At 39.6% G+C, this 16,183-nt stretch overlaps 2 protein-coding genes across 18 annotated transcripts in view; one reads left to right on the top strand and one right to left on the bottom strand.

Moving 5' to 3' along the window:
* Positions 1-12,171, top strand: part of LOC121899156 (alpha-2-macroglobulin) — a 35,007-nt gene extending 22,836 nt beyond the window's left edge. For all 3 annotated transcript variants that reach the window (XM_042414804.1, XM_042414803.1, XM_042414805.1), the window contains 15 exons: positions 279-330; positions 869-952; positions 1,075-1,251; positions 1,849-1,930; positions 4,092-4,248; positions 4,734-4,808; positions 4,990-5,155; positions 7,204-7,400; positions 7,492-7,707; positions 8,016-8,134; positions 9,038-9,128; positions 9,247-9,315; positions 9,404-9,509; positions 9,621-9,662; positions 11,086-12,171. In XM_042414804.1, the coding sequence (XP_042270738.1) occupies positions 279-330; positions 869-952; positions 1,075-1,251; positions 1,849-1,930; positions 4,092-4,248; positions 4,734-4,808; positions 4,990-5,155; positions 7,204-7,400; positions 7,492-7,707; positions 8,016-8,134; positions 9,038-9,128; positions 9,247-9,315; positions 9,404-9,509; positions 9,621-9,662; positions 11,086-11,108 (1,656 nt within the window). In that variant the 3' untranslated portion in view covers positions 11,109-12,171. The remainder of the gene's footprint in view (positions 1-278; positions 331-868; positions 953-1,074; positions 1,252-1,848; positions 1,931-4,091; positions 4,249-4,733; positions 4,809-4,989; positions 5,156-7,203; positions 7,401-7,491; positions 7,708-8,015; positions 8,135-9,037; positions 9,129-9,246; positions 9,316-9,403; positions 9,510-9,620; positions 9,663-11,085) is intronic.
* phldb1b (pleckstrin homology-like domain, family B, member 1b) overlaps positions 11,242-16,183 on the bottom strand; it is a 105,848-nt gene continuing 100,906 nt past the window's right edge. For all 15 annotated transcript variants that reach the window (XM_042414792.1, XM_042414794.1, XM_042414796.1 and 12 more), the window contains one exon: positions 11,242-15,477. In XM_042414792.1, the coding sequence (XP_042270726.1) occupies positions 15,337-15,477 (141 nt within the window). In that variant the 3' untranslated portion in view covers positions 11,242-15,336. The remainder of the gene's footprint in view (positions 15,478-16,183) is intronic.

Here is a 16,183-nt window from a genome sequence, read left to right as displayed (position 1 = left end):
AGATGACAAATGTCAAATTTTAAAAAGGAAATTTTTAAAGCAGCTGGTCATTGCAGTTTTTAGCAAATGGTACCAAAAGAAGAAAAGATTTTTTTCAGCTGTGGATCAATCCACTTAGAGTCCAAATAAACTCCTGTATGTGTGTTCATGGTAATGAAGGAACATGTCACCCAGTGGAACAGTGTGTCTCATTGACATGTTTTAAGTAAGCAGGTTTTGTCAGCTGTATGTCTTTCATATAATTCACTGACATCATTCTCTTTGTCTCTCTCCACAAGCCTGAGGGAACACCACAGTCAGTCAGTCACAACGCTCTCCTCTGTCCTGCAGGTGAGTGTTCGCAAACATGTGTATCAACGTCAGTTATCTGAAAGCCTCAAGGTTTATGGCCTTTTTGACCCTCTAATTCATCACAACCTGAAAAGTCTTGTCATGAGACCTGTGTCAGAGCCAGAGGTTAAAGTCCTCACAGATGTTCAGTGTGAGGGGATGATTGATTCTAACTTTCTGCTTGTTATTGTTGAGAAGTTTGTCAGATGAGAGATAAACTAGTCAGTATGAAATGGATGGCTGTAGTAAGTATTCACCACACCAGAGCAAAAGGATGATAAGTGCTGTGTTGTGTGTTACATGAACACAGTGACTCCATGAATTTCACTCATGTATGTAAATGTCATTAACTAGTGACTGATTGTCTGAATGTATTACGTTGTACTGAAGAAGCACTGATACTTTGTTACTTAAGCAGAAGTAACGTGCAAGACTTTAATCCAGATGACAAGATAATAAGCAGACAAACATGTTATGAATGGACAATGCTTGCTTCTTTTTACTTGTGTATCATTACTTTTGCTTTCTGTGTTGCCAGAGGGGCCAGTGGAAAAGAAAATCCCTCTTCTGATGCCTGAGATGTTTGTTGCTGGATCTGCCAGGGCCTCTGTCTCTGTACTGGGTCAGTTACACTATATGTTGACACTAATAAAGACTCAGCATTAGCACTTAACTGCACCCTGCCAAGAATAAAATCTTGGGATCTTGGCATCTGTCTCATCTTTTGTATTGTTGGCTCTTCAGGTGACCTGATGGGCCGGGCCATGAAGAACCTGGACAGGCTCCTGGCCATGCCATACGGCTGCGGGGAGCAGAACATGGTGCTCTTTGCTCCAAACATTTTCATTCTCAACTACCTGAAAAGCACAGGTCAGCTGACCACGGAGATTCAGGACAAGGCAACACGTTTCCTGGAGAGTGGTAAGTCCTTTATGTGTTCCTGTGCTGTTCAGGATGGTAAAGTGTGGTTCTCAATACAAGAGATTGTCAAGGATGGATGAAGATCTGGAAGATATCAAAGATGAATCACATGGTTAACAGTGAGAATGAATGTTAAGATTCACTGTGGGAGCAACGTGTTACTGTATCATCAGTTTTTAGTCCAAAGACAGTAGAAACAACTGGAAAAATAATGTGTCTATCTTAAGTGAACCATCAACCTCTACTATGTCACCCGTTGTTAGCATGCTTTTTCTCTCTGATGCACTACCTGACACTGGATATTGGAGTTTGGTTGTTATGGTCTGCATATTGGCATAAAAAAGGTAATTTTCTGAAGATGACAAATACAGCAACTAAATGTCTTCATTTAGTAAAATATAACTTTAACTGAACAAATCTAAACAAGAAATTTCAGACCTTTTTATGGTAGAACCAGTAATGCTGAAGGAGCTTGTGATATTAATACTGTAAGTGAGGTGGGGGGGAGGGGGGGGGATTATTTTGAGGCCATTCCTCTATATTTTCTTCTCATTTTGTAAATATGAATTTTTGTCTGTGTGTGTGTGTTTATTGTAGGATATCAGCGAGAGCTCACCTACAAGCATGATGACGGTTCCTACAGCGCCTTTGGGAAGAGTGATGACTCTGGAAACACCTGGTCAGTAAAACTCAGGCTCTGCCTCAGTAACAGGAATGAGTTAGATAATGACATTGTGTAATAACTGTTACATCTTCTTTGAACATATAGAGACTGGTTAGAAGAAAAAAAACAACCCAAGACTGAAGTGAGTCAGTTGATGGCTTATACAGGAACATCTTCAGTCCTGTATTACAATTGTTATAGTAATGATGGAGCACATGTTTGCATGTATAAAAACATGGTATAACATGTTTTTAACATAACAGTATTAACTTGAAGTGCACTTCTTTTAGATGGACATTTTTTTAAATTAAACTTATATTATAATTAACACATGAAAATATTTATAATGTATTTTAATTTCATAAAACTCCAAATACTAGTAACATTTAGATGTATAAATATCGTGTTAACTGACAGACCAGAAATCAAACCACTGTTTGTTACTTACACCCCTGTTACTAGAACTTACATAGAAACATATAGATGCCAAAATAATAGAAATGTATTTATTTATTTATGATGATATAACGCATGATATATTGCAATTGCATCAGTGGTCATAGAACATTGTAAAGTATTTAGAGCTTTTTTTTTTATTAAACTGAATATTTTCAGCTCAAATCTCACACTTCATTTGATGAGAGAATAAAAGTGACACGCAGACACAGTGGGAGGTAGACGCACACACACAGTGTGTCCTCTCTGCTGTTTGGCACCAGCAAGCATCCTAATAATTTACTTTGTGAGGAACCTGCCAGAAAATATTAATATTTGCTTTTAATGGGCTTAAAGCGCAGTCCCTCGGGGGGATTTAACAAACCCTCTGCTGTTCTGAAAGGATGCTGGGCAGTTTGGCAGTTGGTGAGTGTGTGTGTGGGTGTGTGTTTGTGGTTAGTAGAAACTAGGGCTCTCAAGTGTTCAATTACATTAAAATTCCAACGGAAGATTGGATAAAATTGTCCAAATCCCTTGAAATACGACATCACTGCTTTAGTGAACGCAGTTTTGTGGAACTTTGGAAAAAGGACTTTCAGTGTCAAAGGAAAATGAAAGCTGCACTAATTAATGATTTTTGTATTAACAATGTATCAAATGACTGTGTAAAGTGGAAAAAAATGTCACCAAATTGCAGTTACCCTCAGTCCTACAGAGCTTTTCAGCCTCTTTTATCAGTGTTTGAATTTTTCTGCCCACAAACTCTGCTTTCTACCAGCTGCAACGAGCTGGTGAACATTTTACAAGCTAAAAATCCAGCTACATTTTTCAGGAGTTGGTGCAGACCCAAACAGAGCTAAAAGGAGACTGAATATTGAACTTACATATGCTAGGTGGTCATATCAGTGTCAGTGTTGTGTTTACAGCCGGTTGTTTTGTGGCCAAAATCAATTCATGCAGGTTTAAAGCTGCACCAGTCAATATTTTCATATTAACAATGGAAAAAAAATGGCAATGGACATTTTGTTGGTGCTTGACTGCTGAGCACCAGACAGCAGTCAGATAAAGTTAGAGACTAGCTGGTGAAAATGCTGCCAAAGAGCCAGATATTGTTCTCAGGAGTTGGTGGAGACCAAAACAGAGATAAAATGAGAGTGAATATTGGACTTATATTTCCAAATGAATGCTAGTGTAACATTGTCTGCTTGACATGGAAATCAACAATCGTTTCACTGTAACAACATAACTAGTGCAGCTTTAAAGATTCATGTCAAATATCAACAAGAGTTTGGCATGGTGGACTCTTCCCTGCATCCATGATGATACTGATTAACAGTATGCATGGTGTGAGTTAGTATGTGTATAACTGGGTTTCTTCAGCATTATTTCTGACATATGAGACTGTTTTGATGTGTTATCTAAAAATATTGGATGTGAATATTTCACTTTCCATCCAAAAGGCTTTGCTGCCTCTCTATCAGCTTCAGCTGTCTTGATGTGCTGGGTTCATGTGCGGCTCAGAGGAATATGATCGTGTTGAGTTGTGTTGTGGATGCAGCTCAGGCCAAGTGCTCCGTGTTAGTGTGAGACAGGAGGCTGTTATGTAATTGTCCTGTGGCCGGGTTCATTTTGGGGTTACCAACACAGGCACACATGGTTAGATTTGTTTTTTAGAAACCTTGTGTGTGTGTGTGTGTGTGTGTGTGTGTGTGTGTGTGTGTGTGTGTATGTGACCCTCTAGGCTGACCTCTTTTGTGATGAAGTCCTTTGGCGGGGCCAGACCATACATCTTTGTGAATGCCCAGCACATTAAAGACGCCAGGAGGTGGCTGTCCAAACACCAGCGGCCTGACGGCTGCATCAGATCTGTGGGGAAACTCTTCCACAACGGCATGAAGGTAATGAGATCAGAACGAATGTCGACATTTTAGGTGGGAGTATCCAGACTGCACATCATTTGGCAGTTTGGTTGTTAAGTGTTCTGCTCGGGTGAATTTCCCCCATAAGACACTCAGAATTAACTTAGTGTGAGCAATTAGCATAGAGAAGAGTTTCAGAGAGCAGAGATTGCCCAAGGCGCCCACACACACACACACACACACACACACACACACACACACAGTGTAAAGGCTAGACAAACTGATCAGTCTCTATGCATTCAGTGTCACAAAGGAATAATTCTGCTGCTACATCAGCTGATCCATCAGGCAGTGAAGATTGTAGTAAAAGGAAAAAAAATACCAAAGACCTGAAACAAGCCACAGGTTACATACATGTGTTGTGTTTCTGTTGAGTGTTATTTCAGTGGCACGGACACAAATAAAATAATAAATATGTGAACGTGTTTTCTGATCATTCCTACTGTGTTCCCGTCTTCCACCAGGGAGGAGTGAGTGACGATGTGTCCCTGACAGCCTACATCACCGCCGCCCTGCTGGAGCTGGACGCCAACACCACGGTGAGTCTGACACGAATTGACCTCTCAACATATCATGATCAAACTAGTGAACATGCTCGCCATACAACCATAAAGCTACTCTTACTTTTTTAAGAATCCTGCAGAGGAATGAGTCGATTCACTGAATCAGTGGTGATCCTGCACACAGTCTTCATCAGTGTGTTTGTCTATGTTGTGACAGGACCCCGTCGTCCAGAGCTGTCTGAGCTGTCTCAAAGCAGCAGTGGAGGGCCAAATGGACAACCTGTACACCACAGCCCTGCTGTCCTACACCTTCACTCTGGCTGGAGACCAGGAGATGAGGAGCAAACTGATCACCTATATGCACCAGCAGTCCAACACACAAGGTACGACAGTCTCAGCAGCATCTGCACTTCTGGCTCTCAATTTTACTGACGTGTAGCAGCATGAGCACAGACATTAATTGGTACTAATTGGGTGCCACTTCGTAGCACCCTTGTGTACAGTATGTGAATTCTGTCATGCTGTATCAGAGTCAACAAGGTGCGGCTTCATGTTATCAGATATCATTCATCAAACTAAATGAATATGAAGGCCTGCAGTGATGTTGTTGGTATAGAGCCTTAATATGAAGCTGCTGTTCTGGATCTCAGTATTTACACACACAATGTTGAATTTTGGGGGCAGTCAGTGAATGACCTGCATACACTTACTAAATATCACATTAAAAGGATATACATATTTAGAATACAGATAAGACAAAGATGTAAAAGGTAAGGTAAGACTGGAAGAAGATCTAGGGTGGAAAACACAAATGCACTATTTTATCACGCCGTAAACACAAGCTAATATCATTTATCAATGACATCAAAATACAAAAGGATTTAAAAAACATCCTTCATTCATATTTTTTGTTTTCCCCCCAAAGTCAGAGACATTCAGGGAGAAAATAATTTTTAAAGAGGATTAGCCTCTTATGTAGAGGTAGAATATGTAATGCTAGGTGTTGGCAACAGAAACTCAGTGTAAGAATGAGGAAGATTTATTTAAAATGTTAAATAGAGAGAGGCTTTAAGCATCTGCTTTGAAACCTATAACTAAACTGCTAGTTATACACATCCAGGTCTGGAAAGAACTGATCCATCCATGTAATTTGTCCAACATAGTACAAAACTAATGACACCCCCATTAGCCTCAGCTGTACTTTATATTTAGTGCTAATTAGCAAATGTTAGCATGCTAACACACTAAACTAAACTATATATACTGTAACATGCTTAGCATCAGTGTGTTAGTACTGTTGTTGTGAGCATATTAGATGCTAACATTAGCATTTAGCTCAGAGCACAGTTGTAACTATGTACAGTCTCACAGAGCTGCTAGCATGACTGTAAACTCTTAAGGGTGAATTCATAAAGAATGGATTGTGGCCGCTGATAGCACCATGAATTGCACATCACTTGCAACTATCTGTCCCGTCTCAAGGTCCGATTCATAAAAGATATCACATTAATGATATTACAGCGCAAACGCAACCGTAAAGTTTTGCAGCTGAGTGCAGTTTGCCCTTGTCTGATTGCAATTGCAGACTGTGAGCTACAAGTCCTGACCAATGAGGTGCAGAGGCATTCCTCAAAACGAGGAATTTAAACGAGCTCACCTGGCATGACGATGCCTTCGCCCGACTACAATCACTGCTGCCATGATCACTAGTCTGGGCGTGACACATCTTATAAATGCACTTCAGTTACCACCAACTCTCTGAAGACACTAATAATATCACTCTAGCTGCATGTGGCTATTAGCGCTGGTCTGTGAATTGGACTGTTTTTGCAGTGAGGCTCTTTTGCATAGAAATGGGCCAGTTTTGCACCAAATATATGCATATTACCCAATTTAAATGTGTGCAAATAGCAAAGGAACACCGAGAAACTACTTGCTTGGCAGTGCACTCAGTGGTGCATTTCATCCTTTGCAGTGCTTTGTGTGTTTCTTTTTGTCTCATTTGTGCAGGTTTAGTGGTGCAAAAGCAGCACAATCCTTTTGTGAATTCTCCCACCAGACTTGTTATATTTTACGTCTTGCCTGTGCTTTTATAAAATTGTAATATTTGTATGTGTTTTTTTGTATGTGTATGTATTTATTTAATTATTTGAGATGACAAAAAAGGGCCAGTCTTTGGAAAAAAAGAAAAAAAGGTTAGTGTGTTAGTTATGGATAATATGAAGGTTGAACAAGCATAGGAGTTTCCATAATGAAGAAACTTGGTAAGAATGTGAGATTAAAACAATCTCTGTAATAAACTAACCAGCTTGGGAATCTGTAGACTGTAGACCTACATGTGCCCACGAATTTAACTGCATAAATGCATAAATTCTAAGTTTATGATTGCTAACTTGCTTCTAATGAGTGACTCCACTGTCCTGATTGGCAGGGGGCACCCGTCACTGGGACAGAGCAGGGGCTTCTCAGAAAGGCCTGGACTCTCTGGAGGTGGAGATGACCTCCTACATGCTGCTGGCTCTGCTCTCCGGTCCGGCCCTGCCAGAATTTGGTTTGGACTACTCCTCTGGCATCGTCCGCTGGCTTGCTCAGCAGCAGAACCCTTACGGCGGCTTCTCTTCCACTCAGGTAGACAGAGCCGCACACTGCCGTTTTTCACAGAAAAAGTCTAAAACCCTGAAGCGACTCTACTGACACACCTAACCTCCCTGCTCCTCAGGACACCGTGGTGGCCCTCCAGGCGCTGGCTAAGTACGGAGCCGCCACCTACAGCGAGGAGGGCAGCACTATGGTGACGGTGACGTCGTTAGGAGGCCTGAACAAAGAGTTCAAGGTGGATCAGAGCAACAGGCTGCTGTACCAGGAGGAGAAGCTGAGCGACGTCCCTGGAGAGTACACCATCACAGCCCAGGGACAGAGCTGTGTGCTGGCTCAGGTACGCTCAGTCACTGCATGAGCTCAACACAGCACAATACTGACAAGATGTGTGTGGTAAGGTACTCTAGAAAATGACCAATAAGTCAAGAGTCCCATATATCACTTAAAATCAGGTCATTATAAAAATAGTTAAAAATAAGCTTAAATGGAATAAAACAGAAGAATAAAGAATGACAGCGGTGTAAGATGTGAATAAAAGGCTCTATTTTAATTTAATAAAAAACAGAAAAGTGACAAAAGTTTGAAAACAGACTGAAGTTTATTGTGTGATATAAGATCAGATGTTGATGATCCGTCTCCTCACAGATCTCCATGCATTACAACGTCCCTCCTCCCCCCGACTACTCTGCCTTCAACATTTCAACTAACACCATGGCCAAGTGCAACATCAGCAGGCCGCAGCTCATCCTCTTTGTGCACGTCAGGTACTGTGTGTGTGTTTGGTACTACACTGGATGATCACGTTACATCGTTGACCTGAAATATGTATAATGAGCCTTTTTGATTGGCCTTCAAGCCAGTTGAACAGGTTTTATTAATGATGATGATTTTGAGTTTTACCGGAGAAGACAATTCATCTCAGTGGAGGCTTTGCATCAGTGTATATACGACCATAATACAGAAAATCAAAATATCTGCAACAATTTAGCTGTTTAATTATGAAGAAAAAGACATAAATAATGGCTTCTTATAAAGTAGCCATGAGATGTAGTTAGTAAAAGGCTAAAACTAACAGGCTCTTTTGCCATAAACAGTTTGTGATTGATTTAGTGACATCATAACTAGTTTGGAAGCCAACTGACACAAGTGTGATGTGTAAACGTGAAGCCCTCAGTTCACAAACACTGAGAATGGACTTTACATGGTGGTAGAAAACATCTAGTGTCCAACAGTTAAACTTCTGAAATGAAATATATTTGCATATTAATAGAATAGAAGGACTAGATGTTAAGAGTTTGTATGTCTTCAATCATGTGGAGGGAGTCTTTAAGATATGTTAAACACTATTAGAACACTGAAAATGTGCAGTTTTGACATAAAGTTTCAGTGTAATAACTACAGTTGTAGGATCCAGTGAGAACTAGGAATCTAGCTGCAGGTGTAAAATGTTCTGATATTTAAATGAGTGTCATTTTAAGATATTGAATATCACCATAACTGACTGTAAAATCTAACTAAAAGCTGTAACGCAAGTGCTGCTGTAAGGAAAAGACTGCTGCTCCATCTCACAGAGCATCATCTCATTCAGCTGCTGTGCATCTTAACTAAAAAAAAAAAAAAGTGAAGCCTTAGTGTGTGTGTGTGTGTGTGTGTGTGTGTTTGTGCAGGTACCAGGGCAGGAGAGAGGAAACTAACATGGTCATCATCAACATCAAACTGCTGTCGGGATACATCCTGGATAAGAGCTCACTGAAGCTGGTGAGTTCTTCATCAGCAGCAACCTTACTGTGCAGCTCATGTGTGATTGTTCCGTCATGGACTGCATGTGTGTGTTTTTATATATGAGGTGTACTGATGACAGTCTGTACTCTCACAGCTGAAGAGCGACCGCTCAGTGAAGCGCGTGGACTTGGAGGAGGGATTCATCAACATCTACTTAGACGGGGTAAGAAGCAACACTTAGTGTCTGTATGTGTGTAAGTAGAGTTGGACAGACTGTCATTGGTTTGCCTGTGGTATGTGTGTGGTTGCAGCTGAAGAAAGATGAAGAAAAGATATACAGTGTGACAGTAGAGGAGGACGTGCAGGTCAGGAACCTGAAACCCGCTGTGGTCAAAGTGTATGATTACTACCAAACAAGTAAGAGCCTCACAAGATCATCTTCTGTTGTTTTTTTTTCTAAATATCAAGTTTCCTTTACTTTACATCAGTTTCTATTGTGTTCTAATGTGTTTCTGATCATGTTTGCAGGTGATGAGGCGGTCACTGACTACACCTCCCCCTGTGCAGAGAGTACGTAACAGTTCTTAAACTCTGCAATCTTTTTTTTACTACTCGTTTTGTATCACAACAGATAAAGGAATCACCTTATTTTATTTACAGCACATACAGGGTTTCATCACAGCACTACGGGGGATATTTACTAAGGATTTGTGTTCAATGTTTTAGGCGCTAAACAGCCAAATTGCATTTGTCGTCAGTAAGGGCCACACCCAGGTTTAGTGCTGGTTAAATGGAAGAAAAGCAGCACTGTGTTTGAGCTCATGCAATATGTATTATAAGGAGTTCCTGTTCATAAGCACAAAATATGCACCTGATTTATCACTGCAGACTGACCACTGCAGCAGCAAACTGCTTCTGTGAAATGTAACGTCTGGGAGAAACAGGCGTAGAATCTGCATCTCTGTTTACAGAGAGACAAACACGGTTTAAGATGTGTCGCAAAGTGACGTTAACGGAGCTCAGCAACACCACACGACAGAAGAGCAACAGTCTGTTATTTTTCATACAACTTTACCTTTCTGTGTCCCTCAGCTCCCTCCTGCATATTATTCCTGACTTGTAATGCCTCAGCAGTCCAGCCTGATATGACTGAAGCAGACAGTTACAGTTATTAAATTATATTATGTTTACAAGAGTCTAAAAGTTTGACCAAAAATGTCCTGCGGATTTTTCATAACTCTTTCAGTAACTGATCTTTTTGTTTAGCTGACGTCAGGATATTTAACTCATATTTCCTCACATACAGAGTTCCTCATGTGGGATGAAAACAGACCAGAAGTGTCCTCTTTTAAACCAATACTCCAAGTTCAACATCAGAAAACACTTTTTTTGTTTTTACTCCATTCCTTCCCAGACATGTGCAACACACATCAGAACAGACATCAGCTCTTTCTTAGCTGCACTTTATGCAAATCAGAAGAACAACAGCTGAGCTCATAGTAAATATATGATGTGTCCCTGATGGTAATATGTGACAGGCTTAGTAAATGTTCCCCACTGTGTAGCTCTGAACCAATAACTGTCCTGCATAGAAATATCAACTAAATTATACATTGAAGTAACATCTGTGGTGTAAATGATGCTTTTAAATGATCATACTGTATATGAAGTGGTGATGTTTTAAGGGAAAGAGATTTATATTGTATATCCAATGACTACATTGCACCAGAAAGATATATGAAATATGATTTTAAAATACTTGAGTCTCTACAGTTCAGAAGTCAAATGATTGGTTTATAAAGCTCTACTTCACAGCTTCATTATGATCCAGTCTAGTCTTGAGAACAGACCTGCAGCTTGTGATGTCATTATATTGATTATCATCTAGTCAGTTTTCCAAAACTCACTAGATCCAATTTATCCCATTTATATAAGAACTGTGTGTGTGTGTGTGTGGTTTACAGATAACTAAACAGTGTGTGTCCTCTTCCAGGTGACAGCGTCAACGAGCTGTAAAATCCTCTTTGAAATCCTGCAAAGCCCCGAATGACTGGACTTCTTTCAGGTTCACACTTGGAAGAATCGCTGTGTCAAAGAAAGAAACATCCTGATGTTTATTTTTTTTCTTAGACTGTTTCTTAGATTTGTCTTTTTTTTTTTTTTTTTTTTTTTTTTACTCCTTTTACTCTTTTTTTTTTTAGTTGTTATAATGTGAGTGAATCCCACTTTTTGTGTAATTTTTAGTTTCTTTTTTTTTTTTTGCTTTTGATTGTTTTATTGTTGCTGTTACATGGTAGGCTCGTCCTCGCCCTCCTAAATGAGTGTCAGTAATGAACCAATAATCAGTCATTATTCACTTTTTACTGCTGCCTCTCTCTCAACACTGGAACCTTCATTCTTTTAACCCGCTGAGTTCAAGAAACACAGACGATACTCTGTAACAGTTCTGTTTTTAATAGATTTGACAAAATCCATATTATTCATATTCATGAAGGTGACGCATGAGACATACAGGGTACCAATAACACAGTATGGTCTGAGTATTCATTGTGAGTGAGTGAGTGTGTGTGTGTGTGTGTGTGTGAAACAGGATCTATTTTCTAGAAAAACAAGTCTCACGAGTGCTAGGTGAATTATTCTGTGTGTGTGTGTGTTGTGTGTGTGTGCAGATGTGTGTGTTCTGCTGTACCAGTAAAAAAAAGAAAAGGTAGATTGATACATCACTACCATACCATTTGAAATGTAACTGACAATAAATTTTCTAAAATGACAAAAATAAGTAAAAACTGTACTTCTTTTCATACAATACTGTTTCATTTCAATAGTATTTTTTCATTCAGGCATCCTCTTTACAGTATATTTAGTTTCCTTTCTTTTTCAACATAGATAACAGTAATGTATATACCATCTACTATCAACAGACATGATTTAACAGCCTTGCCAGTGTTGAATAGTTTGGTTTGCACACATTAAATGTGCAGGGAGAGTAAAGGCAAGGAGGACATAATATATTAAGGTCTTTTCACTAGTCTTCTACTACTTCTTCTTTTTTTTCTCTATTTTTTTTTTTTTTTTTTTTAGAAGTAAACATGTCACTATCTCAGGCACCACGACCATAAATTATCATCACTTGACCAACACATGAAACTAAACAACAGTTCCACATGCTCCAAATATCACAGCGTAGTTTGTCCTCCGCTCCTGCTGCGGAACAGAAAACAGTCTCTCCGGTTTATCCGTTTACTACAAACTGTCACGTTCACGGCAGATTAATAGATTCACAATGTGATGATCGACATGCCAGGCGAGCCCGAGCACTTTACAGTTTTGTTAAAGCTGAAGACGCAATGTTTCTTTATCCATCCTCATGCATTCAGGCCTCAGGTCACAGCGGGGGGGTTCAGAGCAGGAACTGATATCACAGCGTGTTGAGTAAAGGATGACGAAGCCAGTGATGTGACAGTCAATTAAAAATTCAACTTACAAGGTAAATAACTACAAATTAACACAATAAATGCATTTCTTGCAAATAAAAAGTTGGCAAAACTAGTTTTGATGGGCTCACCCTCCACTACTGAATGTACAAAACATTAGAGACATTTTTTCTTGAGTTGAAGCTGCTTTTGCATAATTCAAATTTCAGCTGGTTTTGACACAAATAACTTTTTTCCTGCATTTCCTCTTTTCTGATTGGTACAGATTTGAGAGGATTTAGGAAAGACGGGTATAAAAAAAAAAAAAAAAAAAATCTAAAAGCAGCAGAATATCTCAACTTTTAAGTTCCTGTTTTGGGTCAAGAACTCTAGATACTACACTTCCCATGATGCAACTCAAAAGTGTCTATCATTAGGCCTCTAGACCTGGTAAACACCCACAACTTTCAAACCAACTGCACCAAGTTGTAACGCAGACATTCTGTTAAATAAATTTGTAGTTTCCAAGCTCAAGCCTGGATAACCCTGATGACATCACCATGACGTCATCAGGGTTATGTTGCCAGACTTGAAAAAGCCACGAAGAAGCCATTTTACAACACAGGCTGACAGAATGACTGACATGTAAAATAAATGCATATACTTAATATTTTGTACATTCAGACTTCAGTAATGACAGTAAACCAGCTGATCCCCAGTGTGCTCTGGGCCTTTAGGCAGACGTCCCCATAGTGAAGATAAAAACATGCAGATCTGTTCACGTACTGCAATACAGCTCAGAAACAAATGAAAATGCATTCATACGATTGTAGCCTTCCAGCGAGGCTGTGCTGGACTCAGACACGCCATCAATAACACATAGTCAAGGCACAGTTCTGAATTGCATTAGTCCGTATTGTTGATCCTGCGTGGTCCTGTGTCAATGTGGTCTCTGTAGCGCCCCCTCATGGTTGCTGCTTTAGGCTGGCAGTGATGATGGCTGCTTCCCCGCTGTGTAGTCACATCATCAAGTTAGCTAAAGGTTACTTGGCAAATAGATGAGCTTCTGTTTATTTGTGTGTACACACAGATGTATGCAGTTTGCACCTTAGTTGGCAACATGATGGCATTATACAAACACAGTGACATATTCCTTTTCACAAGTACACTGAGGATGTGGTAGCTATGGTTGGACCAACATACGGGTTTGTTGACCTCTGAATGTTGGATATCATCCCGTCACTGACCTCTGACTAGCTGCTTCAAAACACTTTATGTCCTTTGTACATTTATTATTTGTTGAGTGTGGGAAATGTATTTTTTTAGCATCTTACCCCCGACTTAGATGAAAAGATTCATAATAACTGAATCTCTGTATCTAGTGAGATAAGTTTGGGATGTGTCAGGCTAGCTTAACAGTTAGCACAAAGATTGGAAGCAGATAGAAAATGCCCCATAAAAAGGGATAAATACAGATTTGCTATTTGAAGAAGTCACAAGTGAAGTGAATTTCCACACTTATTCATTCCCAATAGTTTGGTCAGAAGATTGATATGACTGTTGCGTCTGTACGCTAATTATGAAGCTAAAGGTTAGTTAGCTTAGCCAAGCATACAGACTAAAAACAGATGGGAAAAACTAGCCTTGCTCTTTCCAAAAGTAAGCTATATAACAATGGCAGACTAGCTGTTTTGCCCATTTCCAGTCATTATGCTAAGCTAGGCTAGCTGTAGCATCATATTTAGCGTACAGATGTAAGAGTGGGCTCGATATTTTCATCTAACTCTCAGCAAGAAAGAGAATAAGGATACCTCCCAAAATGTCAAACTATTTTTTTCAAATATACTAATCCTTCAAGTATTTTATTATGAGCATAGTGAAATGATTAAGTCATCTAAATATACCAAATACTGAACAAAACAGTGTTTTATCAGCAGCTTGTGTGACTTTTCAAACCCTGTATTGGTGGAACCATAGTGAGAACTGCTGAGTGAACTCCTGAGCTGTAGTGGGTCTAACAAAACACTTCCAGTTACTTTGGTAAGCCTACATGTGAAGTAATATGTTCTAGGATGCCGCTGTGGATAATGTTCTGTATATACTGCACTTGATCTAGTGAGCAGCAGTGAGCTGAAGTGACTGTTGTGGACTTGGAGGATGCAGTGCTTTCCTGTTTCATTGTTACAAACAAGTTTACTGAACAGTTGGATTCTCATCTCCAGTCCCTGTTGACTGTCTGATTTCTATTATTTCTCATAGGTTTATCCATTTGGAACAAGTTTTTTTTTTTTTTTCAAATATATTTCTAAAATGATTTGATTGAAGATCTTTTAAACTCTTTCTGTCTAAACTGAGCACAGTCATGATGGAACACTCCAACTAAACATTGGCATTATGTCATTTGGCAATTTTTTTCTATAATGAGTAAAAAAAAAAAAGAAAGGAAACAAATAATACAAAAGGTTCAACAAACAGTAACTACAAGATCTCCATTTGGCAATATAGAAAGGCTTTTTAAAAGTCTTTGACAGGTATACATTTTGGTTTATATACAGAAGTGTGTATGTGAGTGTGTGTGTGTCCTCCAAGGGCTCCCTTTTTCAATCCAGACAGAATCACGTAGAAAATGTGGAGGTGAAAACATCTACATAGTAAAATTAAAAGTGTGAGATAAAAATGAAAAGTAACAAACAAGGCGCTGTGTCCGCTGTGGACTGGAAACAGGAAGGGCCTGTAGAGTCTGTGATGGGAGAGTCCCTGCCGAAACGATCTGCTCGTCACCTGCGTTCTCAGTACTGTATGTATGTGTGTGTGTGTGTGTGTGTCGTCTGTCAGTTCATGAACTGTGTGTATCCCTCCGCTCCTGTGACGATCACATCCATCCAGATCCTCATGGCCTCTGCTGAGGGGGCCACCATGTAGTAGAGCCGGTCGTGGGTCTTTACGCAGAAGGTCAAGGAAGGGTTGGGGCTCTGGAGGACGAGGAAAAAAAACAGAAAAGTAGAATCAGACTTTCTTGTACGAACCTCAGATCTGACAGATGGAGATCGACTTTCCTACCATTTACTACTCTCATTTGTCAGGTTGGGAGACCAACTACACTACATATTTACTGCAGCGCTGATCACAACTACATTGGAGTGATCTTAAATTTGTCTGACTCTTATGAGACAGTGCTAACCTTTTTTAAAAAAAAAATTCAGCCAATCTTTGAAAAACTCAGGTCTTTTAACAAATTCTCTAGATTGTTTTTCATTTCTAGAACCCTTAAAGCTGCACTAACCAATATTTTCATATTAACGATGGATCAGATGCAACCATGCGTAGTGTGAGAGAGTCCCAAACAGAATGATCACCTGACTCTGCAGTTCCCTTTAGACCTGCAGAGTGTTGGAGCATCTTTCAGCTCATTGTTGTGGTTCAGTCTCACAGGGCTCCTTTAATTTGTTTTCAACAGCAATAAAAACTCCCCCAAGTGGCCAGAAACAAATAACTTAATGCAGCTTTAAAGACTCTTTCAAACATCTGGATGAGAAATATTCTGTATATTGCACAATAAAAAAGGATTTTTAAACCTGTTAACCAAGTTGCTACTCTGCTGTAAAAAATTAGAGCCAGAAATGACGTCTTTGTTTAATTTGTACAATGTGAACCAAAAATTGAAAGTTTTAATTCCAA

Source organism: Thunnus maccoyii, chromosome 6 (genome assembly GCF_910596095.1).
Source record: "Thunnus maccoyii chromosome 6, fThuMac1.1, whole genome shotgun sequence".
NCBI lineage: Eukaryota > Metazoa > Chordata > Actinopteri > Scombriformes > Scombridae > Thunnus > Thunnus maccoyii.
Note: the sequence above shows the minus strand (reverse complement) of the source record. Positions and strands in the feature narration are given on the sequence as shown.